At 36.8% G+C, this 13205-nt stretch overlaps 2 protein-coding genes across 2 annotated transcripts in view; both read right to left on the bottom strand.

Annotated features, from left to right (window-relative positions):
- The window catches only part of LOC116704014 (cytochrome P450 3A40), a 5630-nt gene extending 2474 nt beyond the window's left edge, over positions 1–3156 (bottom strand). Inside the window, exons 1-8 of the mRNA XM_032539193.1 lie at positions 2885–3156; positions 2698–2791; positions 1777–1829; positions 1405–1504; positions 1199–1312; positions 710–798; positions 450–598; positions 183–310 (exon numbers count right to left, since the gene is read on the bottom strand). Of these exons, the coding sequence (XP_032395084.1) occupies positions 183–310; positions 450–598; positions 710–798; positions 1199–1312; positions 1405–1504; positions 1777–1829; positions 2698–2791; positions 2885–2949 (792 nt within the window). The 5' untranslated portion in view covers positions 2950–3156. The remainder of the gene's footprint in view (positions 1–182; positions 311–449; positions 599–709; positions 799–1198; positions 1313–1404; positions 1505–1776; positions 1830–2697; positions 2792–2884) is intronic.
- Positions 3157–6354: 3198 nt separating this feature from the next.
- gpank1 (G patch domain and ankyrin repeats 1) lies at positions 6355–8285 on the bottom strand. The gene is made up of 4 exons (XM_032539206.1): positions 7827–8285; positions 7611–7752; positions 7446–7521; positions 6355–7106 (listed from the first exon to the last, which is right to left on the bottom strand). Exons 1-4 carry the CDS (start codon positions 8283–8285, stop codon positions 6665–6667), a joined length of 1119 nt encoding a protein of 372 aa, XP_032395097.1. The 3' UTR covers positions 6355–6664.
- Positions 8286–13205: the final 4920 nt, after the last annotated feature.

The following is a 13205-nucleotide window of genomic DNA, read 5'->3' as shown; positions in this document are numbered from 1 at the left end:
TATATATATATATATATATATACTGTATATATACAGTATTAATGTATTTCTCCGAATGATTTGTGTATGCAACCAAAAGACGTTTGCTAAATAAGTTTGTGGTGTTTTGTAATCCCATGTGGGATGGGCCAAATCTTTGGCATGACACAGAAATAAAAATGAAACTAAACTAAAACTAATACCTTTTGATTGCTTTGTTCTCGATTAGACTTGATCTTCTGCAGTGCAGCGTAAAAGAAGTCTGTGACAGCCACAGGGAAAAAGGAAAACTCCATCTTCTCCAAAATAGGACCCATAAAGGGGAAGAAAGCTGAAATTAAGCAGAAAGAAAAACATTCATCAGGGACCTAGGGCAGAAAGGGATTGTATTGACTGGAAAAACATTCACAACACAGATAGTTATTAATTATGATTAGCTGCGTTTTACTGACATACAAGGAATTATGTACCAACAATGAGGAAGATAGGGTTAAAGAAGTCAAACTTCAGCATCTTCTTGATGTTAGTGACAAAAGGGTCTGAGGGGTTGTTAAGTGAGTCTATATCGACACTGAAGGCTGTGCTGGTTACCACATCCATACTGTAGGGTCCAAAGAACCTAATCAGCAAACAAACACATTGGAGATGAACTTAGCATATCGTGTTTGTAAAAAGTTGAATTTATGCATTTTATGTAGTAATTATAAATGAATGGAATGTGTGTCCTTACTCCTTTAGCTCTAAGGGCTCGTCCTTGTCGGCCTTCTTTTTCATGCTGCTGATCAGGTTAGCAGAGTGGTGCTTCATTATGCCAAACATCTGAGGCACAGACAGGGACACTGTCACAGATAAATACACTGATACAGAGTTCCTGCTGTTTGTGTAAAAGATAATAAAATGGATAATTGTGAAATGCTGAATACTTTCATCTCTTTAGGCCTCTAAAAATTCTGTCAAACGAAACAACCTTGGAAGGAAAAATGACTATTTGGTTGAAGTGATGACAGCTAATGTCCCCACTGAGACCATATCTTGTCATGAGATCTCACAGGTAAATATTTGTTTATTTTTAAGGGGTCACAGGCCCCACAATGCATGTTGGGACTGCACGGCCCTCAAAAGAATGAATTCAAGTTACATTACCGACCTTGGTTGAAAAGATGTTCTGTTCAACATGCAAGAAATGGCAGAGGAGGTACAGAGGAGGAGGGAACTGTACCTCTTTCAGTCTTCCTGAGGTAAAGGAAGGAGAAAGGACACTGCGGATCCTCTTCCACTGATCATCTTCAGCGATGGACACGGCATCGTACAGTTGTCCGTTCAGCCGGAAGTTCTGCGAGTCAGACAACATGCCGATGATGAGAAAGTTCAAGCAACCACAATGAATGATTGACTTTGTTATATAAAAAGTATAAGTAAGCATACTCTGCGATTAGTGAAGAGAGAGTAACACTCCTTTATCAGAACAGTTTTGATTATGGCAGGATCCGCGATGCACAGCACAGGCTGACGGCCATCAAAAATGCTGAATATGATAAGAACAGAATAGAATATGAATAGAAAAATAATAAAACACCAGGTGAGATTGTTATCTATGCAGTCACATACAAATCTACATTGTAAAACAGGTATACAACACTGTAAACACAGATACTGCAGCAATGACAACAATTGACAAAATGCATTATACGCATATATATATATATATATATATATACACATATATATACACATATATATATATATATATATATATATATATTATGCCAAAACACACAGAACAACATGCAGACTTACCCCCATGTTTTCCCATATTTCTTGAAGCACATTTCATCAAAGGCGGTGAATCCCTAGGTACAACAAAATATAGATTTTAATATTTTATTCAATCTTCACTTCACTTTAAGATGGTGAAAATATTCGTAGCATTAAAAATTATATTTAAATATGTAAATCATTAACAATAATACTGTTAAAAACTGAAGGATATATGAACTAAAATTGGCACTTCAAACCTGATACCCTTTCGTTGAAATGGCAATAAAACAAAACATGTTTTTAAACTGACAGTTCACAAAATGAAAAAAAAATGGGAAATGAAAACTGTTGTCTCATTGTCGAACTGTATGCATACAACTGAGATACTCCAAAAGCCTATAACAGTGGTTACCCCTTTCCTAGGAATTTGAAACCTGTGATATGCATTCCCTAAGAATTCTTTTCCAATAAATATTTCTATTTGAGTATCCGGAGTAAACAGGACATTATTTCGCTACTAGTGATGCTACTGTTGAGTTTTTGCTTTTGAGTTGTTTTACTGAATCATTTTTAACGACCACCACTTTCATCCACCTGTCAACTTACAAATAGCTATAGAAGCTTCAAAGCTTTAAAACTGTGTGAAACATTGTGCACCATCTCTCCACAGATCTAAATTCTATTACCACACCTTGTGTGATATAGCCCACAGTACGTCCACTGTCAAACCCCATGTGAGATTTTGTTGTTGTTATAATAACTATAGCTATTTAAGTTGAGCATAGCAATTAGATATCACCAGGGCAGAAAATACTAGTTACTCTCAGTACTGTATTATATACAGTATATATATATTTAAAAAATCAATACAAATGTTAATTGTGACCAATATTTCGCTTGCTTAGCCTGTACACTCTGGTACAGAACTATGGTGTATTTGCTTCTGAAAGGTTTACCAACCTTTTTATATGCCAGCATTGTGCCAAAAAAAGGGATTGGTTGGGGACCCGGGACACCCATCTTCTTAAAGGTTCCAAATGGCCAGCAGACATACCTGTAAAACAAAAAACAGAAGTGGATGAGAAGAGATTTATACAACTCACAAACACCGTACAAATACCTGGGGAAAATATTCTCAAATACTTACGCAAAGATCAGTGTGATGAAAGCCACCAGGAGGGTCCACGTCTCAGCGGAGAAATAGAAGCCCATGTTTACGTGTTTTTCTCCCTACCTTCAACGACAGCACAAAAACACACCAAGCCCCAAATCGCAACCAGAGGTTTTTATATCCTGCAGCTCCGCTCTGTTGCGTGAGTAGCCAGTGTGTGAGAGTTGAACCAATGGCAGGCGACAGGGTCATGTCAATCATTGACAGAAAGAGACCCAGCAGCACTCATTATTATGATGTTTTACACTTTGTTACCTGCGATACTGCAATTGTGTGACTTAAATTATCATAGTGTTCATGTTAAGAGAGAATGAACACACACAAAGTGCATGAAAACTATATATGTTGTTGTATGATCATAATTTTATTCTTTAATATCTCCTGCTATTTGTAATTTAAATGTTTAACGACTACAAGTCAAATAAACTTCTAAAAAATTCTTCCTGGCTCACCCTTTATTAAGTGGACAACATTAAAACACAAGCAAGCCATTAAACCTGTTTTTTCCCTACATGTATGAGACTTACTGTGGTGTGTGATTGTCAAATTGTTTTATTGAGACATACTGTGTTTACTCTAATCTGAGCTCACACAAAGACATGTCCAAGCATAATCAGATGTGTGGGTGGGGGAAACTCAAACACTGCCATTTTTTGTTGTTGCTGCACAGGAAATGGCTAAAGTTCTTACGTAACAGTGAAAACAGGACACACCTCCTGGACATGCAGTCACAAGTCAGTGCAAAAGTGAGATTGCATATGTGTTATGTAAGGACCAAAGTTAATTCTAATCAAAGTAGACTTTACATTCCAAACAAGTTCATTTAGCCTACTATTCAAATTTATAAATTATTTGTTCTAATACAAAGTTTTATGTCATACCTTGACAGTTCAAAACTGTCAAGGTATGACTTTAGGCCTGTCGTATAAGAAAAAATAAATAAATAAATTATATATTGTACATTGATTGAAACTTCACCTAATGCACCAAATCACCAAAGTTTAGCTTTTTCATTTTGAGTGTTTGAGTGAAGACATTTATTTCATGTTTTTTCTGTTTCTAACCCTAACCCTAACCCATGGGTATGGCAACTGGACACATGGAATATTTAAGAAATTGGGGATCATAGGTACCACGTACTGGGGCACAATTGGCAGGCACAACTTGGTATAAAGATCTTTATAAATCCTATTTTTCAATTAAAATGACAATATTTTAAATCACCTTTGTCATTTGAATTTAAAAATACAGACTGAGTTGGTAAGGATACAGACAATTAGGTGTTTTGTAATTAATGATTATTTTCTTTGGATAACCCAAACTGCTTTAAATATTTCATAATGACACAATAACTGTCAGAGTGGTGCATTCATTACTAAGATTAAGTCATTTCATTTTGTAAATCTTGAGAAAGTCATTCATGCTTTAATCATTTGTAGTAAGTCTTGTGAAACATATTTCTTTATTGTGTAAAAATAAGTATATCTTTTGTTGTATTTGTTGCTGTACTGTTTTATTTCTTTTCTAGAATTAATAAGCACAACAAGCAAAGCATCCATCCATACTCTTACCTGACATTTTGATTAAGGCCAAGGAACTGTTTGGGATTGCGATTTGCTCAGCTGATGGTTAAACTGGCCATGGTGGAAGTTTTGCAGATCTACAGCTTCTCCATCTGTGGGGAGACAGAGGTTGTTATTTTTTAATTACATACTTAGATATCCATGGTCATGGCCTTTACATAATAATTCACGTGACAAGCTAAATTGTATTTAGAGAGTGACAACTTTCTGAAATAGTGACTTTTTCCATTTCATAGATCCCTTTGACGAGGGCCCATGCAGGCCTTGTTGGACCCCTTAAACCAATCAAACTAAAGCTGATGACACTTTCAATCACCTCAGGAAATCCGAAAAATCCAACTAGGAAGTACGCAGACGTCCCTCAAGGCTGGATCTCTAAATTTGTAATTTTAGTAAATGCTTGTTAAAGTTTACTACTATCATAAATCTGCATCTGAAGTTTATAATCTGATGTAAATCAAAACAGACTCCGTAAATCACGTCAATCATGTTGATTTTTTAACAAGAACAAAACTGGAATTTATATAATGCTTCAAGTTTATGATTGGAATTGGAATATCTAAATTCTAATTAATAACCTTTTGGGTACTGAAACAAATATTGTGTCTACCAAATTTGGTTACAATAAGATAAACTAAATAAAAATAGTTTTACAAAACAGTCAAATGGTGGAAAATTCATTTTTTTTTTCGCTGCAAAGGACTCTACACGGGGCGTATGCTCTTACTGGGTGAGCTGGAGTTTGCCCCGTTACAATTAATGGTTGCAATGCTCGAATAGTAGTTACATGTAGCATTATCAATTAACTGTGATTAAAAAATATTGTAAACTGGTGGTATTTTTCTAACTAATAAAAAAGCATATGATAAAAGTTTCTACTCATGAATTTAGTCAGATTTCTAAAGTTATGGTGCATCATGTGAGATATGTTAAGCCTGTTGTTTTATATATGTCCATCACAAGTCTAACAAAATCTCTGATCCACTTTCACACATTCAATGTTAAAGTGCGTTTCTATGAATTTTAAGAGAAAACTGTGCACTTGTAGGACCACCATACAAAGATGTAGAGCATAGAAAGGACCAGTAACCAACCCAGCAAGTATTTAAGCTGTGAAGGGATGGCGTGAATAACTGAGCCACGAGGTTAAAAAAAACATGTTAAAAAGTAACAGGACAACAGATTCCTTTACAAAGCTCGCCTACGTGCTCAATGTAACGGGTCTCTATAAATAACATGTGTTGTACTGCGCTGGATTAGATGTTTTTTCTAACATTGTGTTGTCCATTTAATCTATAGAGCAGCAAACCAACATGTCTATGTAACAATTAAAACATTGTTTAACTTTTATTTATTACCCGACTGCTGCATTGCAGTACGGAGGGGGGGGGCTTGAGCTGCTCTTATTTAAATACTTGAAACATGTCCAACTTCAACAAATAAAAGAAAAAAAAAGGAGTCCGGCTTTTGAGATATAACAATCTAGACTACTTAGCCAAATGTGAGGAAGTTATAAACAGCCGAGTGACGATAAAGCAGATATGTACAAGCATATGACGCGTGACTCACCTGTCACATGCGTGCAGGTGTGTCAAATTAGGGGAGAAGGTACCTGGAGCTTTTTCAGAGAAAGAGAGTTGCAACATTTTATGTTAAAGAACCACGGACCATGTTAGGAACTTTAACAGCATTACCGCAGTTGCGCATGATAAATTACTAATACAACTTTAAATATCTAAACTAGCTTTCCTCTTTATATTGTATTTTCATATAAAACATTAAAATAGCTGTGACATTAAAAACATTTTTCCTAGATCATGAACCTCAACAAGTGTATTTTTTAATATAGCAATAAAATCCACCTTTTGAATGTCTTAGTGGATCAATAGTAAATATGCCATATTTGGTGACACAGATTAAAACAACCATGAAAAAGATTAAATACATTTGGTCATTGCACATCTGTGGGCAGCGGCACAACTAATTCCATATATGGACGCAGTTTCAGCTTTGAGGTAGAGTCAAGATATTCATATTTATACCCTCCAAAAGAAAACACCTTCCAGGAGCTTTACAACAGGTACAACTTGTCTTCGTAATAGATTGTTTATTATAGATACTTTGAGATGTGTTTGAGAGAAAGGGCTTGTAGAAAAGTCACAGTAAGCAGTAGTCAAAGATAAAAAGAGGCACGGAAATCTCTTTCCCAGTTCTTGTCTTGTAGCTCCTTTTTTCTACTTTCTTCCTTTCTCTGTCCTTTTCCTCCTCTCTCCTCTTTCTCCTTGGATGGTGGTTTTACTGCATCACGATCCCTGGGTTGGAAGTGAGTTACTTTGGCTCTTTTCATCTGTCCATACCCCAAGCCTTTTTGGTCTCTCTTCAGCACAGTTGGCACTGGCTGTTGCGGCCCCTCTCCCTCGGGCCCTAGTCCTGTCCCTGGTTTCCAGCCGCAACGAACCATCATCTGGTAGCTGTTGCTGGAGGGGGGGAGGCAGTAGTAGGGGGTGGGTGGAGCACGACGCAGACTGAAGAGATGTAGAGTGGAGGAGAGATGTGATGACAGGCTACTGCTGTACTCGCTACAACACACACCACACCACTGAGGCTGGCGGGCACTGTGGACAAACACAAGAAGAGACAACATTAATGAGAAGAGAAATATAAAAAGAACAAATTCACAGTTTTTTAAAGCATAACTGCTGTAAAACAACGGGAAAAGAGACTTATTCTACTCCCTATCTTCATTCCCTTACCCGCTCAACCACTGTCACTCTCTTGTATGTATGCTCTTGACTGTAGCAGTACTTTGCTTCATTGTTTATTGGCTTTTATATATGTTTATTGTTTACTGTATGCACCTAATACATCAAGGCTAATTCCTTGCCAGTGTAAACATACACTAATAGTAAATCTGATTCTGATTCAGTTTAAACTGTGTACAACAGTGTTCGAACCTGTTATCAGATTGTGTGTCTCTCTGTGTTCTTCTCCCATAGTTCTCCAACTCCTCCAATACCTCATTGTGGCCCGCTGCGGAATAGATAGATATGGATGAGTTCAACCTTACTATTCACACAAACAGAAATTTAGACTTTCTGATAAGAAAGGGGTGGTTTTACCTTCCAGCGTCAGGTCTTTGGCATCCCTTCCCTGTGTATCAACCACTCCGACCCAGGCTGCTCCGTGCTGCAGCAGCAGCCTCACCACAGCTCTTTGTCCCGACCAGCATGCACACATCATCGCTGTCCAGAAGTAAGTATCCTGAAGGGAAATTATCAGGACTTAAAACAAATAAAATATTTTCAAAAATGAAAACACAACAAGAAGTATTGTACCTGGAAGTTGATGTCAACCCCCTTTGAGAGCAGGTCTTTAACGCCAGAGATGTCTCCATCATGGGCACAACGCAGCAACCTAAGCCCCAGGAGCTCCATGGTTCTTTCTGAATTGTTTGTCTGTCGTCTTGAGTTGGCTTCACCTTCACCACTCATCACTCTTTGCACCACATACTCTGTTTGACCCTGCTGCATCTCTGCAGCCCTGGCTCTCCTCCTCGCTCTTCTACTGGACTCTCTGTTCCTCTGTTTATTCTGATGCTCTCTGCCATTATCTTTCTGGCTAATTGCACTCCTCCTGGATACATCTTGGCCTTCGCCATCTTTTATTAACTGTTCGTAAAACTGCCTGACCTCATTCCCATTAAGTATGTTGCTTCTTTCACAACTGGATTTTTCCGTTGTTTCAATGCTGAAAAGATCATGCCCGCTGGCAGGAGTAAAGCTTAATGCAGCCATAACGACTGACACTTCAGGTGTAGCAGGTTGAAAGTTTAACTAGTTCACTATTTCAATCAAAATAAAAGTATGCCATTAAGCTGAAGGTCAATGCTGTTTCTCTTTCACTAGTTGTTTCACATTGTACTAAGCTATGTTGTAGCATGCAAGCTAGCGTAGCTTAGCTGCTTATTTTGATAGCTAGATAGTGCTGGTGAATTCTGAAACAGAATTTCACACATTTAGCCAAACAAAATGTATAGTGCGTCACTTTATCTCTGAAAAATACAACGATTAACAAACAGTCTTTGTAGCTTTAGCAAAGAAGCTAAGGCTAGTTGACTTAATTGTGCGCTAACAGAGCTAATATGCTTTAGCTTAAGTTAGCATCAGCATTAACGTTAATTTCCACGCTTGTTAATTTCAAATGACCTAAGGCACTAAATTCGGTAACATGACCCAACATTACGTCGCCGTAGCTGAAACACCCATCCAGATGACGACGTTATCTAGCTACGAACAGAATTTACTAATTTAGTTGAAGCTACGTCGAGCTAACATCACCCCCTCTTCTTTCTCTGTTAGCTAACTGTCGATGAGTGAACTGAGCGTCGAACATAAATTAACGTCGTTAGCTACATGACTACAGGGATTGCTGCCCCCTATCGGACTGGATGAACGAATTGTTACTTTAGTAAAGTACACACTGTATCAGTTAAATATGCGCAAGACAAGTGCCGCTAAATATGCACACAAAGAAAAAATACTTGTTGTACAAAATACCCATATCTCACTATCAAAGCTTTATGCATATATTGTTGGCAGTGGTGGAAGTATTCCCTTCACTTAAGTAAAAATAGCAATGACAGTGGATAAATAGCTAGGCCTACTACTTAGACAAAGACAAAGTTCTGCATTCAAAGTCCTACTTAGGTAAAAGACAGTAAGTAGGCTAGTATCTGCTAAATGTTCCTTAAGTATGAAAAGTTGCACTACAGAACAGCACCTGCTGGTGTTAAATTATTATATTTCATTGGTTATTATTACTAATGAATAAACATGAATACCACATTTTACTGTTCCATCTGATCATTGTGGAACTATTTTTTTAGTTCTTTATAAACTGTTGGATAGTTTAAGCTCTAACGATGCCTATTGTCCACAATTATCACATGTTCTGTATGTAAAATCTCAAAAGTAACTAGTAGCCAACAAATAAATGTAGTGGAGTACAATATTTCCTTCTAAAATGTAGTGAAGTAGAAGACATTTACTTACTACCACCAGTGGTATAGTAAGTAGCATATAGTACCTTATAGTATTAAACCCATTTTTTACCAGGTAAGACCAGTTAGTTAAGATCAATGATGTCTTTTACAGGAGTGACCTGGCCAAAATTGCAGTGTTAAAAGCAGACATGTCAACTGCACACGTTACTAATAACATTAACAATGTTCTTTTCAAGTGTGCCAGTAAGTCATGACAATGCGCCAAATTGGACAATAACAGGACCCTGAAACTGAAGCAGCAGAAAATGGAAATCAGCCATCATTTTTTTTTATTTTACACCTGTGCTTTTCTTACTGTGACATGTCGAAATCTCCCCCATGTAGTCAGATATGTAGCCTGTCACACAGACCTGGAACCAAAGCAATGTTATTATGTAATACAGATATTTCACTGACACAAGTCAGAAACATTTGGGTTGTGTTTCACATTTACACATTTTATACATTTTGTATTTTGTTTGCATAGATATAGTGAGAAAATAATATTGTTATCAAATGCTTTATGAGCTATTAGTATTGTTCATCGGCAGAAGTGTGTGAAAGATTTATGTCCCCACAGCACCCTCAGGTGGACGGCCTGTTTTAAATGACTTTTACTGCTTGTGTTCCTACTCCTTTATTGATTCATAATCAGATAATCTATCATCTGGTTTATTGCTGCAACTAACGTGCATTTTCAGTTGAAAATATCCTAAAATATCATTTTGTACACAACTCAAATATACTCAATTTACTGTCACAGAGAAGAATAGAAACAAGAACATTCTCACATTTAAAAAGCTGCAATTAGAGAATTTTGACTTCTTAAAAAAAAAAGAAAAGATAAATACAATTAAATAAAATTGTTGGTGATTAATTAAAAAGTTGACAACTAATTGATTAATCTTTGCGGCTCTAATCTGGTTCTTTTCATGTTCACAGACAAAAGAAATCTTAGAATAAATTTACATTTTTGTTTTTTCTTTTGAAGATTATTATTTTTGGATTTTTTTTCCTGTATCTAGTTTTAGATGAATGATATGAGTGTAAAGGTTCTTACATTTTGAGAGATAATTTAAAAGGTAATCATGATTGCAATAATATTTATCTGCGTGCCAAAACCGAAGGGAAACGCTGTGAGACCACTCCTTTGTTCTATTTTTTTCACTATGTACATATGTCTACAAGGCTTACATCAACAACATTGATCTCCTAATATAAATGTACATTTGCTGTATTCAACAGCATGTAAATTACCGTTGGCAACAATGCGACCTTAATTAGTTTTTGGGATTTAATCCTGCATCATCATAAAACAGCCGAGAGTGACATCCATCTATAAAAAGACCCTTTAGAGTCAACACAGCTTTGAGTTACTAACAGCGATAAGACAATTAATAGATATAATTTGGGGGTTTAAATGTTGACAGATTAATATATCCAGGTCCATCTACACCTGCTTGATTCTCACTTGACTGACTCACTGACCCAAGGTCAATAAAACTTGCAACATGTTTACCTTTTACAAATATTATTCATAAATCTCCATACATGTGCTGGCAGAGTGAATAATAATTTTAATTTTATAGCACATTTTTAAAAACACAGCTACGCAATGCATGGTTAAAGAGAAGTCTAAACAAAAAAAATATACTGTATATATAAAAAAAGGTGAAATAATCAAACATAAAATCATCAAAACACATACTGTGGTAGTGAGAGAACAATTAAAGTATTGAAACATGATATCTGAAATTTGTTTTAGTGTCATTTGAGTGACCATGACTGTATTCAGTCACCAGTGTTGGTAAGACAGGGTGCTTGAATGAGAAGGTGGCGTATGGAGAGGGTGCTTCAGGCACAGGGGTGAGAGGGATGAACTACAAGGAATATACCCTCATGCAGAGCTTTAGTATGAAGTGTGTATGCAGTGATAAAGAAGAAAGTCCAGGTATTGAGGAAACTTGCAGAAAACAGCACAGCAGCAACAAATAACTTGTAGTGCACAGAGAAATCGGTAGCTTTGCATGTTTTAGCCCTATCCATTAAGTAAAGGTTTGCCAACAAAAAGCACTGCATTCCCAAGCCATGTTTCCAGAAAATCAAGCAGAGGCCAGCACACATGAAGTAATGAAGATCCTAATCCTAAAAGAGAAGGTTGCTGCTAGACAGCCGGGTGTGGAGTCTTAGATATCAGACTGTCCATAAAAGCACACTCCAAATGTAAATATTCCGATGCTGATGTTTTTCTTCACATTTTTGAAAAAAGCAGTAAAACAAGCTGTTGAATAAAAGTTGCTTCAGAAAGACAAAATGATAATCTATAACAAATAATTTACACAATGACAAGTAAAATAGACAAGTACTGTACAATCCAATAACACAGCCCCCCAATACTGTTTTGGTACCAGCCTAAATGTGTTCGTAGCACCAAGTATTGAAAACTTTCCTTAACTTTACTTAGTTTTTGACAATTTGTCAATTTAAGACATTTAACTTTTTTTTTGGCTTGTAAGACAACGGCTCATGTTAATGTCCTTTAAAGTAATGTACTGAAGTACTAAGTATACATTTTTGTACTGGTTAATGAATGATTCCCACCAGCCATAGCAATCCACAGTGACCATCTATATAGTCTTCTTTATTTTACCAAAATGCATTCACATAACCTGATGATTTGACAATGTAGTGTTCTTGGCAGCCTAAATCTGCCAAAGTTAGCTTACAACATACACTGTGTGCAAAATTATTAGGCAAGTTCTATTTATTGAATTGTACTGTAACAAATGCATTGCTATCAGTCAATCAGAAATGTTAATAAACCTCAAATCAGAATATTTAACAAAGGAAACATGAGTTTTGGCTTTCTCAGGAGAATATCTGTGTGCAGAATTGTTAGGCAACTAAATGGAAAAACTAAAATTTTCCCATCATGTTTTTTTTTTTATTTCTGAGTAAGAATAAACTCAAGATGTACAAATAAACACTAGTGACATATTCAGTGACCAATATAGCCACCCTTCTTTTCAATAACTGTCATGAGCCTTCCATCCATGGGATCTGTTAGTTTCTTGATCTGTTGATGATCAACTTTTTGTGCAGCAGCAACCACAGCCTCCCAAAAGCTGTTCAAAGAATCTCACATTTAAGAAGGGCCCACAAGTTCTCAATGGGGTTGAGGTCAGGTGAAGGGGGCCATGTCATTATTCTGTCATCTTTAAGGCCTTTGCTGGCTAGCCATGCAGTCATATACTTGGATGCATTTGATGGAGCATTGTCCCGCTTATATATCATGGCCTTCTTGAAGGACATAGACTTTTTTCTGTACCATTGCTTGAAGAAAGTATCTTCAAAAAACTGGCAGTAGCTTTAGGAGTTGATTTTAAGTCTATCTTCAACCCGAAAAGGTCCAACTAGCTCTTCCTTAATAATAGCAGCCCGTACCAGCACCCCGCCTCCCCCTTTCTGGAGTCTGACTCGAGGTGGAGCTCTGTGCCCTTTAGAGATCCAGCCACGGGCCCATCCATCTGGTCCACCAAGAGTCACTCTCATTTCCTCAGTCCATAAAACCTTTGAAAAATCTGTCTTCCGATATTTCTTGGCCCAGTCTTGACGTTTCAACTTGTGAGTCTTGTTAAGTGGTGGTCGTGTTTCAGCCTTTCTTACCTGGGCC

The sequence above is a fragment of the Etheostoma spectabile genome, chromosome 2 (genome assembly GCF_008692095.1).
Source record: "Etheostoma spectabile isolate EspeVRDwgs_2016 chromosome 2, UIUC_Espe_1.0, whole genome shotgun sequence".
Taxonomy (NCBI): domain Eukaryota; kingdom Metazoa; phylum Chordata; class Actinopteri; order Perciformes; family Percidae; genus Etheostoma; species Etheostoma spectabile.
Note: the sequence above shows the minus strand (reverse complement) of the source record. Positions and strands in the feature narration are given on the sequence as shown.